This window comes from Harpia harpyja, chromosome 1 (assembly GCF_026419915.1).
Source record: "Harpia harpyja isolate bHarHar1 chromosome 1, bHarHar1 primary haplotype, whole genome shotgun sequence".
NCBI classification, from domain to species: domain Eukaryota; kingdom Metazoa; phylum Chordata; class Aves; order Accipitriformes; family Accipitridae; genus Harpia; species Harpia harpyja.
Genome location: NC_068940.1, coordinates 35,715,641 through 35,731,210, shown reverse-complemented (window position 1 = coordinate 35,731,210; position 15,570 = coordinate 35,715,641). Strand labels below are relative to the sequence as shown.

At 41.9% G+C, this 15,570-nt stretch overlaps 1 protein-coding gene across 1 annotated transcript in view; it reads right to left on the bottom strand.

Moving 5' to 3' along the window:
* Positions 1–1,790: 1,790 nt before the first annotated feature.
* Positions 1,791–15,570, bottom strand: part of BMP7 (bone morphogenetic protein 7) — a 48,114-nt gene continuing 34,334 nt past the window's right edge. The window contains exons 3-7 of the mRNA XM_052786886.1: positions 13,689–13,837; positions 8,667–8,864; positions 6,737–6,813; positions 5,964–6,074; positions 1,791–4,646 (exon numbers count right to left, since the gene is read on the bottom strand). Coding sequence (XP_052642846.1) covers positions 4,497–4,646; positions 5,964–6,074; positions 6,737–6,813; positions 8,667–8,864; positions 13,689–13,837 — 685 coding nt within the window. The 3' untranslated portion in view covers positions 1,791–4,496. The remainder of the gene's footprint in view (positions 4,647–5,963; positions 6,075–6,736; positions 6,814–8,666; positions 8,865–13,688; positions 13,838–15,570) is intronic.

Genomic DNA, 15,570 nt, shown 5'->3' with positions numbered 1-15,570 from the left:
CAGAGTTTCTCTCCAAATGAACGGCTGAATAGAGAGAATAATGTGTTTGCGGCAGCAATGGAAGTCAGCAAGCAGGGTATTTGGATGGAAACATACAGAGGATGCAAATTCTGAATTCTGAACTCAAAAGATGAGTCTTTTTGGTTTTACTTATCCAGAAAGTGTCTGTTCCCATTGCAGTCAGAGCTGAAAGGATTGAATAGAGCAGCAGAGGAAATCCCGCGATCCTTGGCAATGCCACTGAGCTGCGCTTGTGCGAGCTCTGCTCTCCCTCTCTGGTTTTAGGCTTTACAGCTGACACTTCCATAAAAATCAGAAATCTTAAAATTACACTAAGGCTTACTTAAATCATTATCTTTTATTATATGAACGTTGGCAGCAACGGAGGCAGTTTCCTGTGCAGGGACAAAAGGATCCTATTGTCAGTACTGGAACAGATCTAAACCAGCTCAATTAAACAAACATAACATCCTCAAAGTTTGGCCTGAAAGGAAGTTAAAATAACTGATCTATAAAATGTTTTAAATGTGCTTTAAAATGTCATTACTCAGATAAATCTAGCTGTTTTGAAGCTGGTTCACTAGAGTTTTATGGCCCTGCCAGTTTATGGCAGCATACGTATTCATGTCAAGAATGCCTCTTCCAGAACAGTAGATGAGACAAAGCCACAGTAGTGCTGCGGACTGAGGGGAGGCTGCAACCAGCTCAGGAATGGAGTTTTGGCTCCCAGGCTGGGAAAGCTGCTCCGAAGCATATCCAGCAAGTTGAGTGTGTTTGTGGCAGAGCTGGAAACCAACCGATATTTCATGATATAAGGCTGGACGTGTTGAAGTTAGTGGTAAAGCTTCTGTTGGCTGCAAGACTGGCACTGTAAAGCAGGATCATTTTTTTTTTTATGTGTTTCTTCCCTTCCCCTTGCTGGAAGCACCTCTGACTTACACTGGGTCTAAATGCAGAGAATTGGGACCATACTGAGAAATACCAGAGGATCCTCCTTCTAAAATTAGTCTAGGCATACAAAAGCGTAGTAGGCATCAGTTTAGGTCAATAAAGGTCTTCCCACTGATGCTTTGCTGGACTGCAGATCAGTGCATGAAGCACATATACTTATGAATTTGTAATCACTTGTGAAAGATGGTAGTTTAACTCCAAATTGCTGATGATTTAAGCCTCTGGATCAGCAAATACATCTACATAAACTGGCACAACTCTGCTCACAGTTCAAAGTAAACAAGAACCAAAAATTGCTGGTATGCCCTGAAGATATAATGTTTAGTTAATACAGGGATTTAGACCGTTATTTTTTTCAGCTGCCTCCATAGCAATGCGGTGTGGTATCCACAGTAGGAAACCTCATGCCAGCAGCATCTCTGAAATATGCTAAAACAATCTAAATTAGAAAATGTCAGCTTCTTGGCTGATGTTCCTTTGGAGTTTCTTTCTTCCTTTCTTGTGCCTCTATAATTTTATTGGGATGACTAAATCTCTGAACTATGTTAGCAGTAAACAGAACTAATTTACCCCCTGCTTCTTTGAAACAGCTGCTGACAGCTGCACTATAATTCAATCATGGATCTTTGCAGTGCAGACTGCAAAACATATTCATATTTTTTTGTATTCTTCCCTCTCTGTTGTATTTGGACTGAAGGAGTCGCACCAAATAGTGACATGTGCCGGTTTTGCTTGTATGTAGAGATTGATCTACGTGAAAACAGAGGCTCAGGATGAAATATTGCCCAGCCAAAAAGGTTCTTTGAATATAGGGAGAATAACCACGCAGATACACAATGTTGTTGGGATATCTTTTGCAAAGTTGCAATGATTTATTTTACTAGTTTGTACAAAAGGCTTCTGACAACTCCTGTATGAAAAGAACCAGAAACGTGTATGCATTTTTGCCAACTGTTAATAAATATCTTCTTAAATAAGGAAACAAATGTGTTTAGAAACTGAGAATCATTTTTCCTGGATGTGACTGAAAAGGAATTCCGAGGTGGAAATAAATAATTCTTCTTCCACTTGTGACAACTATTTACATAAAAATGTACAAATAGTGAAGCTGATGTTGAGCCTAGCAACAGAAATCCTGTTATTATGTTTCAAAAAAACAAAACCAAAACAAAACAGAAACAATCCCCACATAATATTTAATATATGAATCCTATACAGCAAGATACCGTGGTCCAAGTTAAAAATGCAATACACCAATGCAGTGACCACCAACACTGAAACACCCGCAAGAAAAACTAATCCTTGACTACTAAATAGTGGAAGTTTAGGCATGATTAGCTTTTAACTTTCTAGGCAGCACCTTAACCTCCTTTAGGAGGTTTACAGAAGCACTGGTGTATATACGTATACAATGTCAAAAGACACTTCCAATCTGTGTGATTTCAGTACCTCGCTCTAAATAAGAGACGCACTGAGGGCAGTTTTGGCTGTTTATCATAGATGGTCTTGTCTGCAGGCTCCAGGGAGAGATGGTCTTTGGGCCGCAGCTGTTGTCCTGCCGTTTGGCTGCGTGTGGCCAAAGTCTCACCTTGGGGCAGCTAGGAAGCTTGCTGGAGTTGCACTTGCAGAGCCTGCGTGCTGCAGCCAGGCTGGTCCTGCAGAAGTTTGAGTTGCCTGGGTTGGAAGCTGGTCACATCTGGCAATGTGGCAACCACTCACCGAGGCCCCGGTCCAAAACCTACCAATGTCATGGAGAGAATTCCACTTTCCCATGAGCCTAATCCTACTACTTAGAAAACTGCTGGGAAAACACCAATTGACTTAAATGAGATTAGTATTAGACCATCAGAAACAAGCTTCCAATTTATTTCATAGACAGTAATTTTTTTTCTTCCTTTGCTTATTCTTTTTAAAGTGAGGCATCTGGTCTGGATTTGATCTGTGACTTAAAGGAAGAAGAGCAGTGAGTGATTTCCAGAATCGGGCGGTTGCGTTCATTTATCTTCTTTCTCTAACTCTCCTCTAAGGCAAGATACAGAGCCAAGTTCCCACTGCGGCTGCATCGCCCTGTCCACTCACTGAGCAGAGGGAACCATCTCCATGGATTTATTATGTTCTGCACCCATCTGTTGGAGGTTTAGGTTTTTGAAGTTTGGAGATTTAGAGCTGGATGTGCTGTGGACCTGGTGTTTTATTGGACAGAATTTTCTTTTTTATCTCCCTGGTGAAATTTATGCCAATCCTACTTTTGTAATCACGGCGTATGCCAAAGTGTTGAATTGGTTTGTGATTGGTTAGTGCTACTTTGTATTCTTCTTCACAACAACTTTAATTGAGTTTTAACTACATAAGTGTGATGTTTGTGTAACCTGTGACTTTAAAAAAAGGAAAAAGAAAAGCCTTGAGGGGATGTTTTCTTGCTCCTGGTTCCAGTTTGTTGGTGTGGCTCTTGAAAAGGATTTTTTTTTTTAATTTAATTTTATTTTTTTTTAAAGGTGAAGCCAATAGTAGAGCAGGGATTTTATCGTAAACACTGACCCTGGGCAGTAATGTTTCCTAGCTTGTTTCTAGCTAGGTCTGTGTGGTGCTGGGTGTATGTCCCAGCTTACAGCACCTTCTGCACTTGAGCCTCCACATTGTCAAAAAAGCATTGGAACTTGTTCTGTCAGTGAAGTCAATGGACATTTTCCAAACAGAAGCAGGATCTTTAGCTGGCTTTCACAACTCTGTAACTGCTTAGGATACCCCAGCTAAACATTAGGTTTAATCCCTGTTTCTTAACATTTTGCTGCTTTCGTGTTTCAAGTTCATAGCAAATTCAAATTCTTTCTGGTTGCTAGAGGAAATTTCCTTCTCTGTTGACAGAAGAAAGTATACCCAAAAAGCCTTGCTCTTTGGAATTATTTTCTTCAGTTCTTTTGCTTGCCAATTAGAATTTTTTTTTTTCCTTAGACTGATCTGTCCTTTGAATTTGCATCGATCCAGATATAGGTTTTGCTACTATAGTTTAAAACTAGAAGTTGCATGTAATTAATCTTTGGTTTTGCTTATGAAATTGAAGCAGAGGGATGGAAGTAATAATTCTCTAACAAAATACCTGTTCACTCCAGGTATATTTTGTTCACTTATTTTATTGCAAACTGTGTTACAGGAACTACACATGCTTATCAGTCACAGCACATTCTCACCTTGGATAGATTATTATTTTTTAACTCTCAATCAACACTGAGTTTGCAATCTTCAGAAAGACTCATTTGCAAAAGTATGTATTGTAGGAGCCAATTTTCTAGGCAGATTTGGTTTTAAATGGTTTCTCTGGCTTGTTTCAGTTTACAAGCTCATTGTCTGTAATAAACTAAAACAAAATGTGTTCAAATACCACTTAGATCCAGAAACTGTTCCATTGTCTGAACTTTCAGAAGCCCGGTCCTAAAAACTGTTTGGGATTTTTTTAAACCCATTGCTGGAGTGCTAACCTTTTCCCTTCCCCCATATAGCCATACAAAACCACTCTTTACAAATAACTTTTTTTCTTTCCTACAAATCTAATGACAGCCACATGCTCGTACCACCATGTTCCTGTATTTTTTTAAGATAACATTGGAGCTGTCATCAAAATAGAGCACTGAGATGGCATTGAGTTGTGTAGGAGCGCAGCAGGGTTTCGGCACAGTCTCTGGGTTTATAAAGTGAACCTGGGGAATGAAAGTAGAGGCGTGTTAAGATTTACTTTTCCCCTCTCCTCCCCCATATTTTTCTTTCCCAGGCAACCTTCTTCTGTCTGTCCCATGCACTCACTCTGACATGTTTCAAACACCTGGCTTTGTGTACAAACGTTTTGAGATGTCCCCTGCCTGTACAGAGGCTGACGCAAGCACCCAAGTCAGATCTAGTTGGAAATCTTTCAGTGAGGCAGGTTTTCATTAGAAAATTCCCATTTGTCAGAGCAGTCAGCATTCTGCAGAAGTGTACCAGTTACGATAAACTCTGTGGGACGTGCGGGCGGGGTTTTGTGAGAAATCCCATCAGCCCTGGGCGGGGGGCCCCTGTCCCTGCGGCTGGCAGCACTGAGACCCAGCTGGGGCCAAGGGCTCCGGGTCCCCTGTGCTCCCTGCTGCGGGACCTCCGAGGATAGGGGGGAAAAAGCAAATAAAAAGCAATCTACCAGGAGAAAAACACGCAGATATTTCTTCCCTTGGGAACGTAGATGCTTCTAGTTTTCTTAACGCTTTTTGCAATGCTGTCCTTAGATGTGCGTGGGACGTAGATGAAAAGGTGCAGTGAGCCTCCTGGTGCCCTGCAGATGTGTGCAGGGGGCCTGGGCTGTTAAGCTGGACCCGAGCTGGGTAGGGGTGAGCATCCAGGCAGGTCAGCTGGGGGTCCTGCCTGGCCGGGGTACTCAGAACCAACGTGTCTTCTGGCCTGTGCCAAGAGCTGCGGTGCATTGGCTTTGGTGACACAGCTGGGGCTGGGTGGCCCCCAGCCAATGGTCCCCCTGAGCACAGGCGCTGTGTCGTGAGGACACGCCAGCTTGGGGCTCCCATCTGGACATCTTTGCACAATTTCATAAAACAAATACACCCACAGAGCAGCTGGGCTGTGTAATTTTGGGATTCACTGGCCCCTTTCTCAGTCTGCCTCCAAATCCGCTTTTGGCGGCAGCGTACAGTGGATCCTTACAGAGTTTTTCCAAGAGGTGCCGATAGTGGGTCTCGCGTCCTGCTCTTTCCTTCCCATGCAGTGGGACTATACCACCATCGAGATGCCTATCGCTGGGCCCTTTTAAACTAGAGAGAGCATGTCAATGCTCGCAGCGAAGACAGGGTAATTCCTAGCCAACTATTAATTCAGGCCACTTGGCTAGACATGTTGAGCCAGATGCTGCAGGCATCTTAATGAGCTAATGCAGACCTTCCTTCTCTTGTTAGCTTAGAGATTTTTTTGTGTACAAACTTATTTCTGAGTAGCACCTATCAGATATAATACTGTAGTAGGAGCTACAGTGCACCTACCAGTGTCTGTACAATGGCATGATTTGTAGCATTCATGTATGAATTCAACGGGAAAGCACATTCTCCTTCACAGTAATACGCAGCGTAGCCCTCCGGAGCAATGATCCAGTCCTTGATTAAATTGAGTATGTTAGATTGTGGAGAAAGACAGAAATACTGTGCAGTGAAACAAAAAGTAAAACAACACTTAAAACTATCGATTCATACATTCACATGCAATTACAGTGGCCTGCAAAATAAAATCTGGTACGCTGGCCTTTCTAATGCTATCTTGTACACCTCTAAAGCAGCTGCTTTTCCTGGAGGGATGTATCCCACTTTGCAAGTGTGCCCATAGAGTAGGTGAACTTCAGGGTTTAGTCATTTATCCATTCAGCAGTGTCCTCCTGGCTGTCCACAAGGATCACTTCACCCATCACTGAAATGCAGGTACAAGCTTTCAGAAATGAAAATGTCTTTAACCAGATTTAAAAGAATTGATAGATGAAAATGGAGAGAGCCGTATGTGCGTTCAACACTGCCAGAGGAAATTCAGGGCCACAGTTTCTCAAAAGGACCTAAGTGTTTTGAGTTTCTAGACAGTCTCACACTAAATATTTATATACCCTAACTTTGCAGAAGCACTTCTTAAGCATGCTAAAGGCAATATACGATTTTTTTTCCCTCAGGGATTAAAAAAAAATATCCAGTTCTTGGCTTGATCTCACTATTGCAGCTCGATAAGCGATCTGCAAAGGCACCCCAGCTCACACCCTGGTCACGCACAGCCTTACCTGCCACCCTAGGTCCCTGAAGCTGACGTAGAGCTCGTGCTTCTTGCAGGCTTGTCGCTGGTCGCTGCTGCTGTTCTCTGCATGGGGAGAATGGGTGGCCATAAGGCTGGGCTGCCCCTGTGCTTGCTGCATGCCCCAGCACCCACAGCAATGCCCCAACAGGGAGTGAGGCATCACTGCTCGTCTGCTGCACTTAAGGCTTTTATTTTTTTTTTTAAACATTTTCAGTTTTGGTCATAAAATAATGGCTGGGTTCAATATGTATGAAATGCCCCTCTGGCGCTTTGTGCAAAGCCAAAAAAGGCCTGAGAAAATAGTTTTGTTTTGTTTTTTTTTTTTCTTCCCTGGTCTTCCTCTGACCTCATATTAGCAAAAAGCAGATTTCTCTGATTTATTGCCTACTATATAAAAGGAGAACCTATGAAAGGAGTGACAGGGAAAGGCACCCTTTACCTATTTTCTAAATTCCTGTCCTTGAATCACCTGCATTACTGGTGATAGTTGCAACTTCAGGCCTACAAAAGCAACACACGACATTATCTTAATGTGGAATCTGTTCTTCTGTCCAGTGTGGCTGGATCCAGATTACAGACTTCTTGCAACGGGTGACAATGCTGAAGCCAAAGAATAAAGCATGGACCTGAATTGTGGATCTGAACAACCATGACTATCAGTGCAGTTTTAAAGTTGTGTCCATCCTGGACATATAGCCTGAGCTGGAAACCCAAGTAGAAGTACCAGAAAAATATTTTTTCAACACTTGTTGTTGGAAGCTAACTCAATACAGGGTCCCCAAGCTGGAATCAGGATGCTGGTTACAGGGACTTTTCTAACCTACTCACAGAAGTAAGAAATTCTTTTGTCCACTACCCATCCTTTAAAAATTGAATTGATATAGCAAATAGATGATAAAAATGCACACTTAAAACTGCAGACCATCTATGCTTGTGGAACTGCAAAACCCAGAGCTCAGAAAGATAAGCTATGGAAAACCTTTTTAAGAGACTCTTGGATTTCAGGTGAGAGGTACAGAAATACATACATGTGGGCAGGTCAGAGAAGCCACACCTATCACAAGGGCTGCAGAAAAACATCACTAGTTCTAGGACAGGAATGACCTGATTAAATATAGGGAAGCTGCAACAAGACTGATGGGAGAGAGTTCTCCCATAACCTCACAGGTAACCCCAAGCGATCCAAGGCAAAGGTGAGTCGCATAAGATGATATTGTGCCCTACGTTGTCATTTTCCTTCCACCTCTTGCAAGCTTGCCTTCAGTGAAGTGCTGGCAGAAATAGAGCTGGAATTTGCCCCTGCCCTCAGCAGAGACAGCCCTGTGCTGTGGTTCCTGCTGGGAAGGTCACCAAGGGCCCGTTATTCTGAAGTATCTCATAAGAAAGCCACATTTCTATTTCAAATGCCTGACGGAGTTTTCTTCCATATTAGGAAGCACAGCTCCCCCCAAAATAGCTGTGGTTATCCTGAGCAACGAATGGGTTTTCCTCTTCTATGCAAAATTTTTGGGACTACTTTTGGGGGGCTAGACTTAAAATCACAAACTCTGAAAATCTACAGCATTTTGATTCAGATCCACTGAAATATATTGTCATTTTGATCATTCATTGCTTTAATGTAATTATCTTGCATTTCAAAATGAGAGTTTATTTCATGTGGGGGAAAAGGAGATTTTCTGGTTAGGTGCCTTTTTCTTTTTTTTAATTGGATTAAGAAATCCCTCAGTTTAGCATTGTTTCAAAGAAACACTATTTTTCCAACTTCTTTTGAATAATCCCTAATCCCAAGTAGTTTCAAACCAGCAACTGAACACTAGTGGTAGACCAAAGAGACAACAAACAGACTGAACGTGGGAGAAACCATTCCCACGTTATCCCACGCCCAGAAACGTGGACCCCGGCAGCCCACACTGTACCTGCGATGTTGGACACCCGGAAAGCTTCCTGGTTCTTTGGCGTTTTTGATCGATTCTGGCTCCTTTGCTTCCCTCCCGTGGAGCGAATACTGCGGAGGTGGACCTCAGTGGCTTTGAAGAAGGCTACTGTGAATGGCTGCTTGTTCTGCGGGCCGTGCCTTCCAATAAGACCCGCCAGTTTGGGATTGATGCTTTGCCCTTAATAACAGAATGGACTGATAAGAGAGCCTGCAGTAACTTTTCATTTTCAGCAGATGTAGTAAGGATAACAAGGAGGAGAGCTGCTGGCTGGCTGGTAAGGGTGATTCCTAGGCACGTCTGTATGCGTTGATCCACCAAGGGCCTGGACTTAATCGGCAAAGCTGCTTCTGACAAGAGCAGCTCAGCACAGCTAACTTCATTTTATATCTGCGTGTAAAAGTTACATAAAATAGTCCTACATATAATTATTTTACCCTAAATCCGCTTAGCATTAACTTCTCCTGCATTCTTTAGAGGGGTTTCTTTAAGTTCACCAACCTATAATTTGAAGCGATCCTATAAAAGGAACCATAAAACTCAGCCCATAGGAACACTAAATTCCCACTGGAAGGTTATTAACTTAAAATAAAAATGCCTTGTATGAAATGTTGACAGAGTTCCAGATACACTGTAGCTGAGAGAAACAAATAGTTCAGATCTTTAGAGACATTTTGCTTATTGCTGCATCTCAGCACTACTGTACCTGATAACTTTGTTGCAAAATTGTTGATTACTGTTCATGCTTTCTTCATCCTGGGCTTTTAAAATAATTTGATTTTTGGTAAAAGATGATTAGGTGGTTTCTCTGTAGAACTAAATCAATTATTTACAAAAAACACAAGGAGGGGGTGGCAGTGGGAAATTTAATATTTTTCCCTGTTGTCTCCAAAGGATGTCTGGGTGCTGTTGTGAAATGCAGGGGTGATATCCAGAATTATCCTGTTCCAAGCTACTGAGTACTGCTGCTAAGTCAAAGCTATGTTAATGGCTTTTGTGATCCTTTTGCTAAGGACAGAGCTGGCCTTGTCAGCCACAAATCAAATATGCCAAAGGACAGCTGACACTTTCCTAGAGAAGCCCTGAAAGGCAGCCCAGCCAGGGAGAGCAGGCGAGGGGCTCTACAGTCTACTGACAAAAATGTCCTTATCTTACTAGTTTCTGACTACTGTGTCAAAAGCAGCTGGTAACCTGAAACATTTCTAGGTAATATTCTATAACTGCTGTTTTTAAGATGAGTAAAGTAAATGCTAAGGCTTATAAATTACTGTCTTTACGGAATTGTTTCCATCTTTGCTCTTGCATGTGGCCAAAAGATTGGTAAATGTGACAGACGCAGAAAAAGGGGGTTGTGGTCAAAGCTTGAGGCCAAGAAATGGACCAGCCTCAGGCTGGAGTCCATTTTCTGTTTTTCTAAAAGTGTGCAGCCCAGTGAGTAAGTCCCAAGCTGCAATACATGGGATTTGTGGAGAGGACTGCCTCAAGAGGTGTTTTAATGGAAGTTTGGCAGCAGGACAACTGCCCAGCATGGCCAGGCCTTGCAAACTAGATAAAGCAAAATGAATCTTGGGACAGGGCACCAGGAAAGCTTGGGTGAAAATAGCAAATGCAAAAACTCATGTACGTAGATTTATACGTGGACACACATCAACAACTTCTTCATCTTCTGCTTAAGCTACTTTCCGGAAACTTGTCCAAACAGTTTTCATTTTAAACATTTGAGGCTGAGCCCACAAAGTGCTTAAGCAAGTAGCTAATGCTAAATATATAAGTAGTTCCACTTGTGCCTAGGCTTTGCTGGATTGAAGCCTTATTTCCTGAAAACAAGCTCAGCTGCAGGAGTTAGAGCTCACTGAATACTGCTCCTATGGCTTTTCCTGCCCCTTTAAAGAAGTCTTTCTGCTTCCCAAAGCTGTTTAAACTAGCAAGTACCTCTACAGCTGTGGTTTTTCCAGTGTAAATTATTTTACCTTTACCATGTCTCTAGAGAGTAGGTCAGCAGTATGCAGTGAGGGGACCCAACGTCACACTGATATGTTTAATGGATTTGCATTAGTGCAGCAATAAGTAGCATTTGACCAATGAATTCCTCGTCTAACACCAAGATGTCACGTTCAAGACCAGCATGGTGGCAGTGTTCCCTTGGCAGGGGGGAAAAGGCATGTAACACTCTGTATGTAACACTCTGTATTTCTTTTTAATAAAGATGAGAAAAAAATCCCTTTCTAACTTTCCTATACATCTGGAAAGCAAGGTTAAACACAAGGACGCATGTGTAGTCACCACTAGACAATGATAAACTTCTCCCAAAAGAACTAGAACTGTGCTCTTGAACCAGAGGGCATGGCTTTATCTGCTTTTATGAAGCTACTTTTTTAATACTGTCAAAAATGGGATCTTAAGTAATAAACTAAGTAAACTTAAGTGGGCAGCTGCTGTTCCCATGTGCTGCTGCCAAGCAAGGTGTATTGGGTGCTGGGCTGAGAGCTTGCTGAAGGCTACTGAGTCACTCAAACACTTCTTTTGCTTGCTGCTTGAGTTGATCTCCATTTTCTAAGAGTAAACAAATACCCTTTGATTCCACCCTAGTTATACATGTTGATAGACTTATTTGGCAAGATTATAAAGAAATACAAAGATCAGCTAATTAATTTCTTTTGTATAATTTCATCTGAACAGTGCTTGTGATGTCAGAATTTTTTTAAATAGACTTCATGATTACAGATCTCTATGTAACAACAGATACAAAGGAAAGGGGTTTTCTTCTAATTCACTTAAAGCTTTGGGGGTTGCCCAAGCATATAGTGTTGCATCAAAATTCTGCTGTTTGCAGCACATGACTTTCATAAGAAGTCCAGGTGTAAAAGCAGCTTTCTTGTTAGTGCACACAGTTGGTCTAAATCCAAAGTGAAACTTGGGGAGCAAGGAAGGACATGTCCTCGCCATTCAAAATAGAAACAAAAATTCACGTGTGTGGTGGAGAAATGTGAGTGCAAAGGTGCGCTGCCAGGGGACTTGGTTACAGAAGACAAGCAGCCAACTGGTTCCTGTATCTCTGTATTTACTTCTTAAACATTGCAGTTGGCTTTTCTAGCTTTAACGACAGGATGATTAAAGTATTTTGTTAATCTATTTTGAGAAAGCAGCAAGTTACTTAGCAAAGGGTGGAAATCATACACAAACTCAGTTAGATTTCTCAGGAGTGCAAAAAGAAATCAGATTCCTAGTTTTCATTGAGTCGAATAACAGATGAGAATGCACTTATCACTGAACCTGGGAATTTCTGTCTTTGAAAGCTCTCTCTGTGATAGATCTGGCTGTATGCTTTTAAGGGTCCACTTCTAATTGCTCCAGCAGAGCAGACGGGGTTACTGTGTGTGCAAAGTTGCAGCGTTTCCTTGGATGCAGGACCCTGACAAGTCTCCACTGAAATCTGTAACATTCATAAATCAGCTGCCTTCCTCCTTAATGCTGAAAAATGGGATTTGCTGTAAAATCACTAGGTGAGGATGGGGGAGGACAGAGCGATAAGAAGACTTTATTGGTAGAAGAGCGTGAGTGTAATACTGTGGTATCCATAGCATTTAGATATATTAAGCCTACTTCTAGCTATCACTTTTCTGGGGACTCTGGGCTGGGTCTTGATGGTTTTTCCTATACGTGAACCACAATTGAACAAATGTGCCATGATCATGGACACAACTTCTGTACTTCCAAGTATTTCATTGAGGAGGCAAACTGGAAATTAAAAACAAGGACAAGTGTTTGAAAACAGGTTAAGCTTGTCTTAGCTGTTAATTCACCTTACTGTTTTAACTTTAAGAGTTAAGATTAACTTGTAAATCAGGTTGAATTTGAATCTTTATACAAAGATGGCAAAAGGCATCTATCATTGGGGTGGGGACTAGTAACTTCCATGGTGAAGCTCCTGCTTTGTATCTGTGTTTGGGTTTCTGTATTCACTGATCACTCAGGGCAGGTTAAAACAAACCCTGCGCACCTCTCTGTGCGCAGGTCTCATATGAATAAAATCACCCTTTCATGTAAATGATTCTCTGTAGGTTGCCTGTTTCAAAACTGCTTTGCACAGTCTTTATGCAAAATACTACTTACTGGAAACATTCAGTGTTGCATAAAAACCAATAGCAAGTGATATCATAGATGCATATCTGGAGAATGAAAGTATGTCCTTAGATAACTACATTAGGAGTATTTATAGTAGTTTTGAGCTGGGTTTTTCTTAACCTCTTTTGTGGGGCAGCCAGGCTGTTTCAGATGGTCCCAGGTCCTGGGAACCCTCCAGAAGATCCAGAATACTTTGGTTTCCTTGCACAAGTCTCCAAGTGAGCATCAGGAATCTTAAAGTTAAGATAAAGCAGCATGACTTTTTAGTTAAGACCAGGTTAGGAAAATTCCCTGCCTGATTCTAAACACATCCTTTCTGGAGATATTTCAGAGCCAGGTCTTCCCACCCATTCCCAAGCCTCACAGGTTTGTACCATAAGCACACTGCAGACCTTGGACTCCAGACCAGGCATGACTTTATTAGTAATTTCTGCTGCCACAAAGGAAATTAAAATGGTTCCTAGCTGTCTTCTGAATTTGAAAGGACTTTTGTGCCAATTAACACCAGTCTTCTACATCACTCAGTTGTGTCTTTTCGCACATAGCAAAGTTTCTTCCTCTCTCCTTGACTGGATTGTACTACCTGCAAATTAGCCAGCAGCGTATACATACCTTGATGACAATGTGTACGTAGCTAATACTGAAATGACTGCAGACAGGTTCCCAATCTGTTAAAGCATTTGAGTACATCCTTAACCTGAAATACGTCTACAGATTATTTTTTTTATTATTGTTATTTCCATCTTAGGCAAATGCAGGAAAAACATGCTTAAGAAATCCTGTTCAAAGGAAAGAGTACTGAATGCTAAAGGCTTCCCCTGGCTGGGAATCGTGTACCTGGAACAGACTCACTGATTGATGTTGGTGTCTGACACTCACCGTCGATGCCTTCCACGGATAGCTGCAGGCCAAGATTGTGTTGGGGATTCACCACCCAGTGATTACTGGTTGCGGTAATGTCAAACACCAGCCACCCTTCTTCTGCAGCCCAGATTGTTCGAGAGTCAAGCAGGAACAAATCTGAATCCCTGAAATAAAGAAGCGTAATTCCCAGTTATCGAGGCTTTCCACTGGAGTCTCTATAGGCATCCACATACATGCTTTAAGCAACACCACTTGGTCAGTCTTTCAAGCAATAGGCAGATTATGCCGGAGCTGGGCTGGCATGCTTTCCCATCTAATCACCTTCAGATGAAGCGCTTTTCTTCCCTTCAGAAAAGGGAGGATGGGTTGAAGGAGAGTTGAGGTGGTTTGGGGTTACTTTGCTGTTACAGTTAACCTTAGAGCTGCTGATGCAACTTCAGAAAAAACACTTGCCAGGCACAGATTTGCAAAATTATTGTTTGCATATGCAAACTTGGTAATTGGGCAGACAATGCTGCTCATTATCCTTTCCACACATAATTTCCTGACGTTTATGCATAATTGTAGCATTGGTGCAAGCCAGCTGGAACACGGGTGTGCATACATTAACATATGTAATGGCTTTCTAAATTTGTTCGTCTGAGGTTACAGATGATTGATTGAGGCAATAACCCTCTGCACAGTCACAGGTCTGCATTACTTTGGGTGGCAATTTTCTTCCAATTCGTTGCTTAATTTTTTTAAAGGCCACTGCTGAGTTATTCTAGTTGAAGAACTCATATCAGAAAATGAGAAAGATCTGAAATAGAGAGGATTTTGTGCATGTGAAAAGGGTGAAATCATTCTGGATTTACAAAACATTTCCTGGCAAATTTCTGTAAAATGAAAATTTGAGAAAACACAGATTCTGTAAAGGAAGGAATCTTCTCTTATCAGAAATGAAGAGAGAGATAAAACTTGGATGAAAAAATTGGATAGTGGTGCAGTGCCTTTATAAAAAATGACTTTACGAGAAGAACAAAGAAACACAGTGGAAGTGTCTAGACAAGTCCCGTAAGAGCTGCTTTTGTACTTGCAGTGCACAAACATGATAACTTGTTTAAGTGTAATTATATCCTTTTGAATGCAGAAATATCCTTGGAAAACCCTTTAATCATGTCCTCAAAGCTTAAAGGCCTTATTAATTTTGTCACTATTGATTTGTCAGTGCAAATATATATATTTAATATAGTTTAAACAGTGCCTCTTGTTTGCATGAAATATCAAGTGATCAAAAATGAATCTGAGAAGTGCTGTCGGCACAGAGGCTTTTGTCTCGTAGCTTTTAGTGATTCTTCTCCCTGTGAGGTACCAAGAAATCAGAGGCTTTTGTCCCACACAGCTGACTCAAAACAGAAATGGAGTTTTATTGCAATGTTTTTACTATCTAGCGTTCCTTTCAACCCTTGTGGGCCAGAGTGTGTAAGAGAGAATGGCTTTCCTCCATGAGCTAATAGATGTCACTGCCTCTGGCTCTGTGCTGGCTTACACGAAATTAAACTTCTGAAATTAGTTCCTGCAGAGCACGCGAGCACATCGCCCAGCATGCGTAAGAGGAGGAACCTGCCCTTTCCTCACCAATGCACGATACCTGGCTGAATATGCAGATGCAGCCAATGCTGCTGAGGGTGCAATTAGTGCTGCATGTGGCAGCCTGAGGGAAAGCAGTGCCCTTCTGCGTCAGCTCAATTCAGAAAGAGGAGGCAAGCTCTGGTGCTTGCAAGAGATGTTTTGCAGGTGTGGGATTATAACGATTGTAATTCCTCCCCTTGCCCGGCATGTCCCTGCCATGGAGGAAGGCACAGGAGAGGGAGTTTTGCTTTCTTTTAAACAAAGTTTTGGTTTGTCAAGTAAGCCT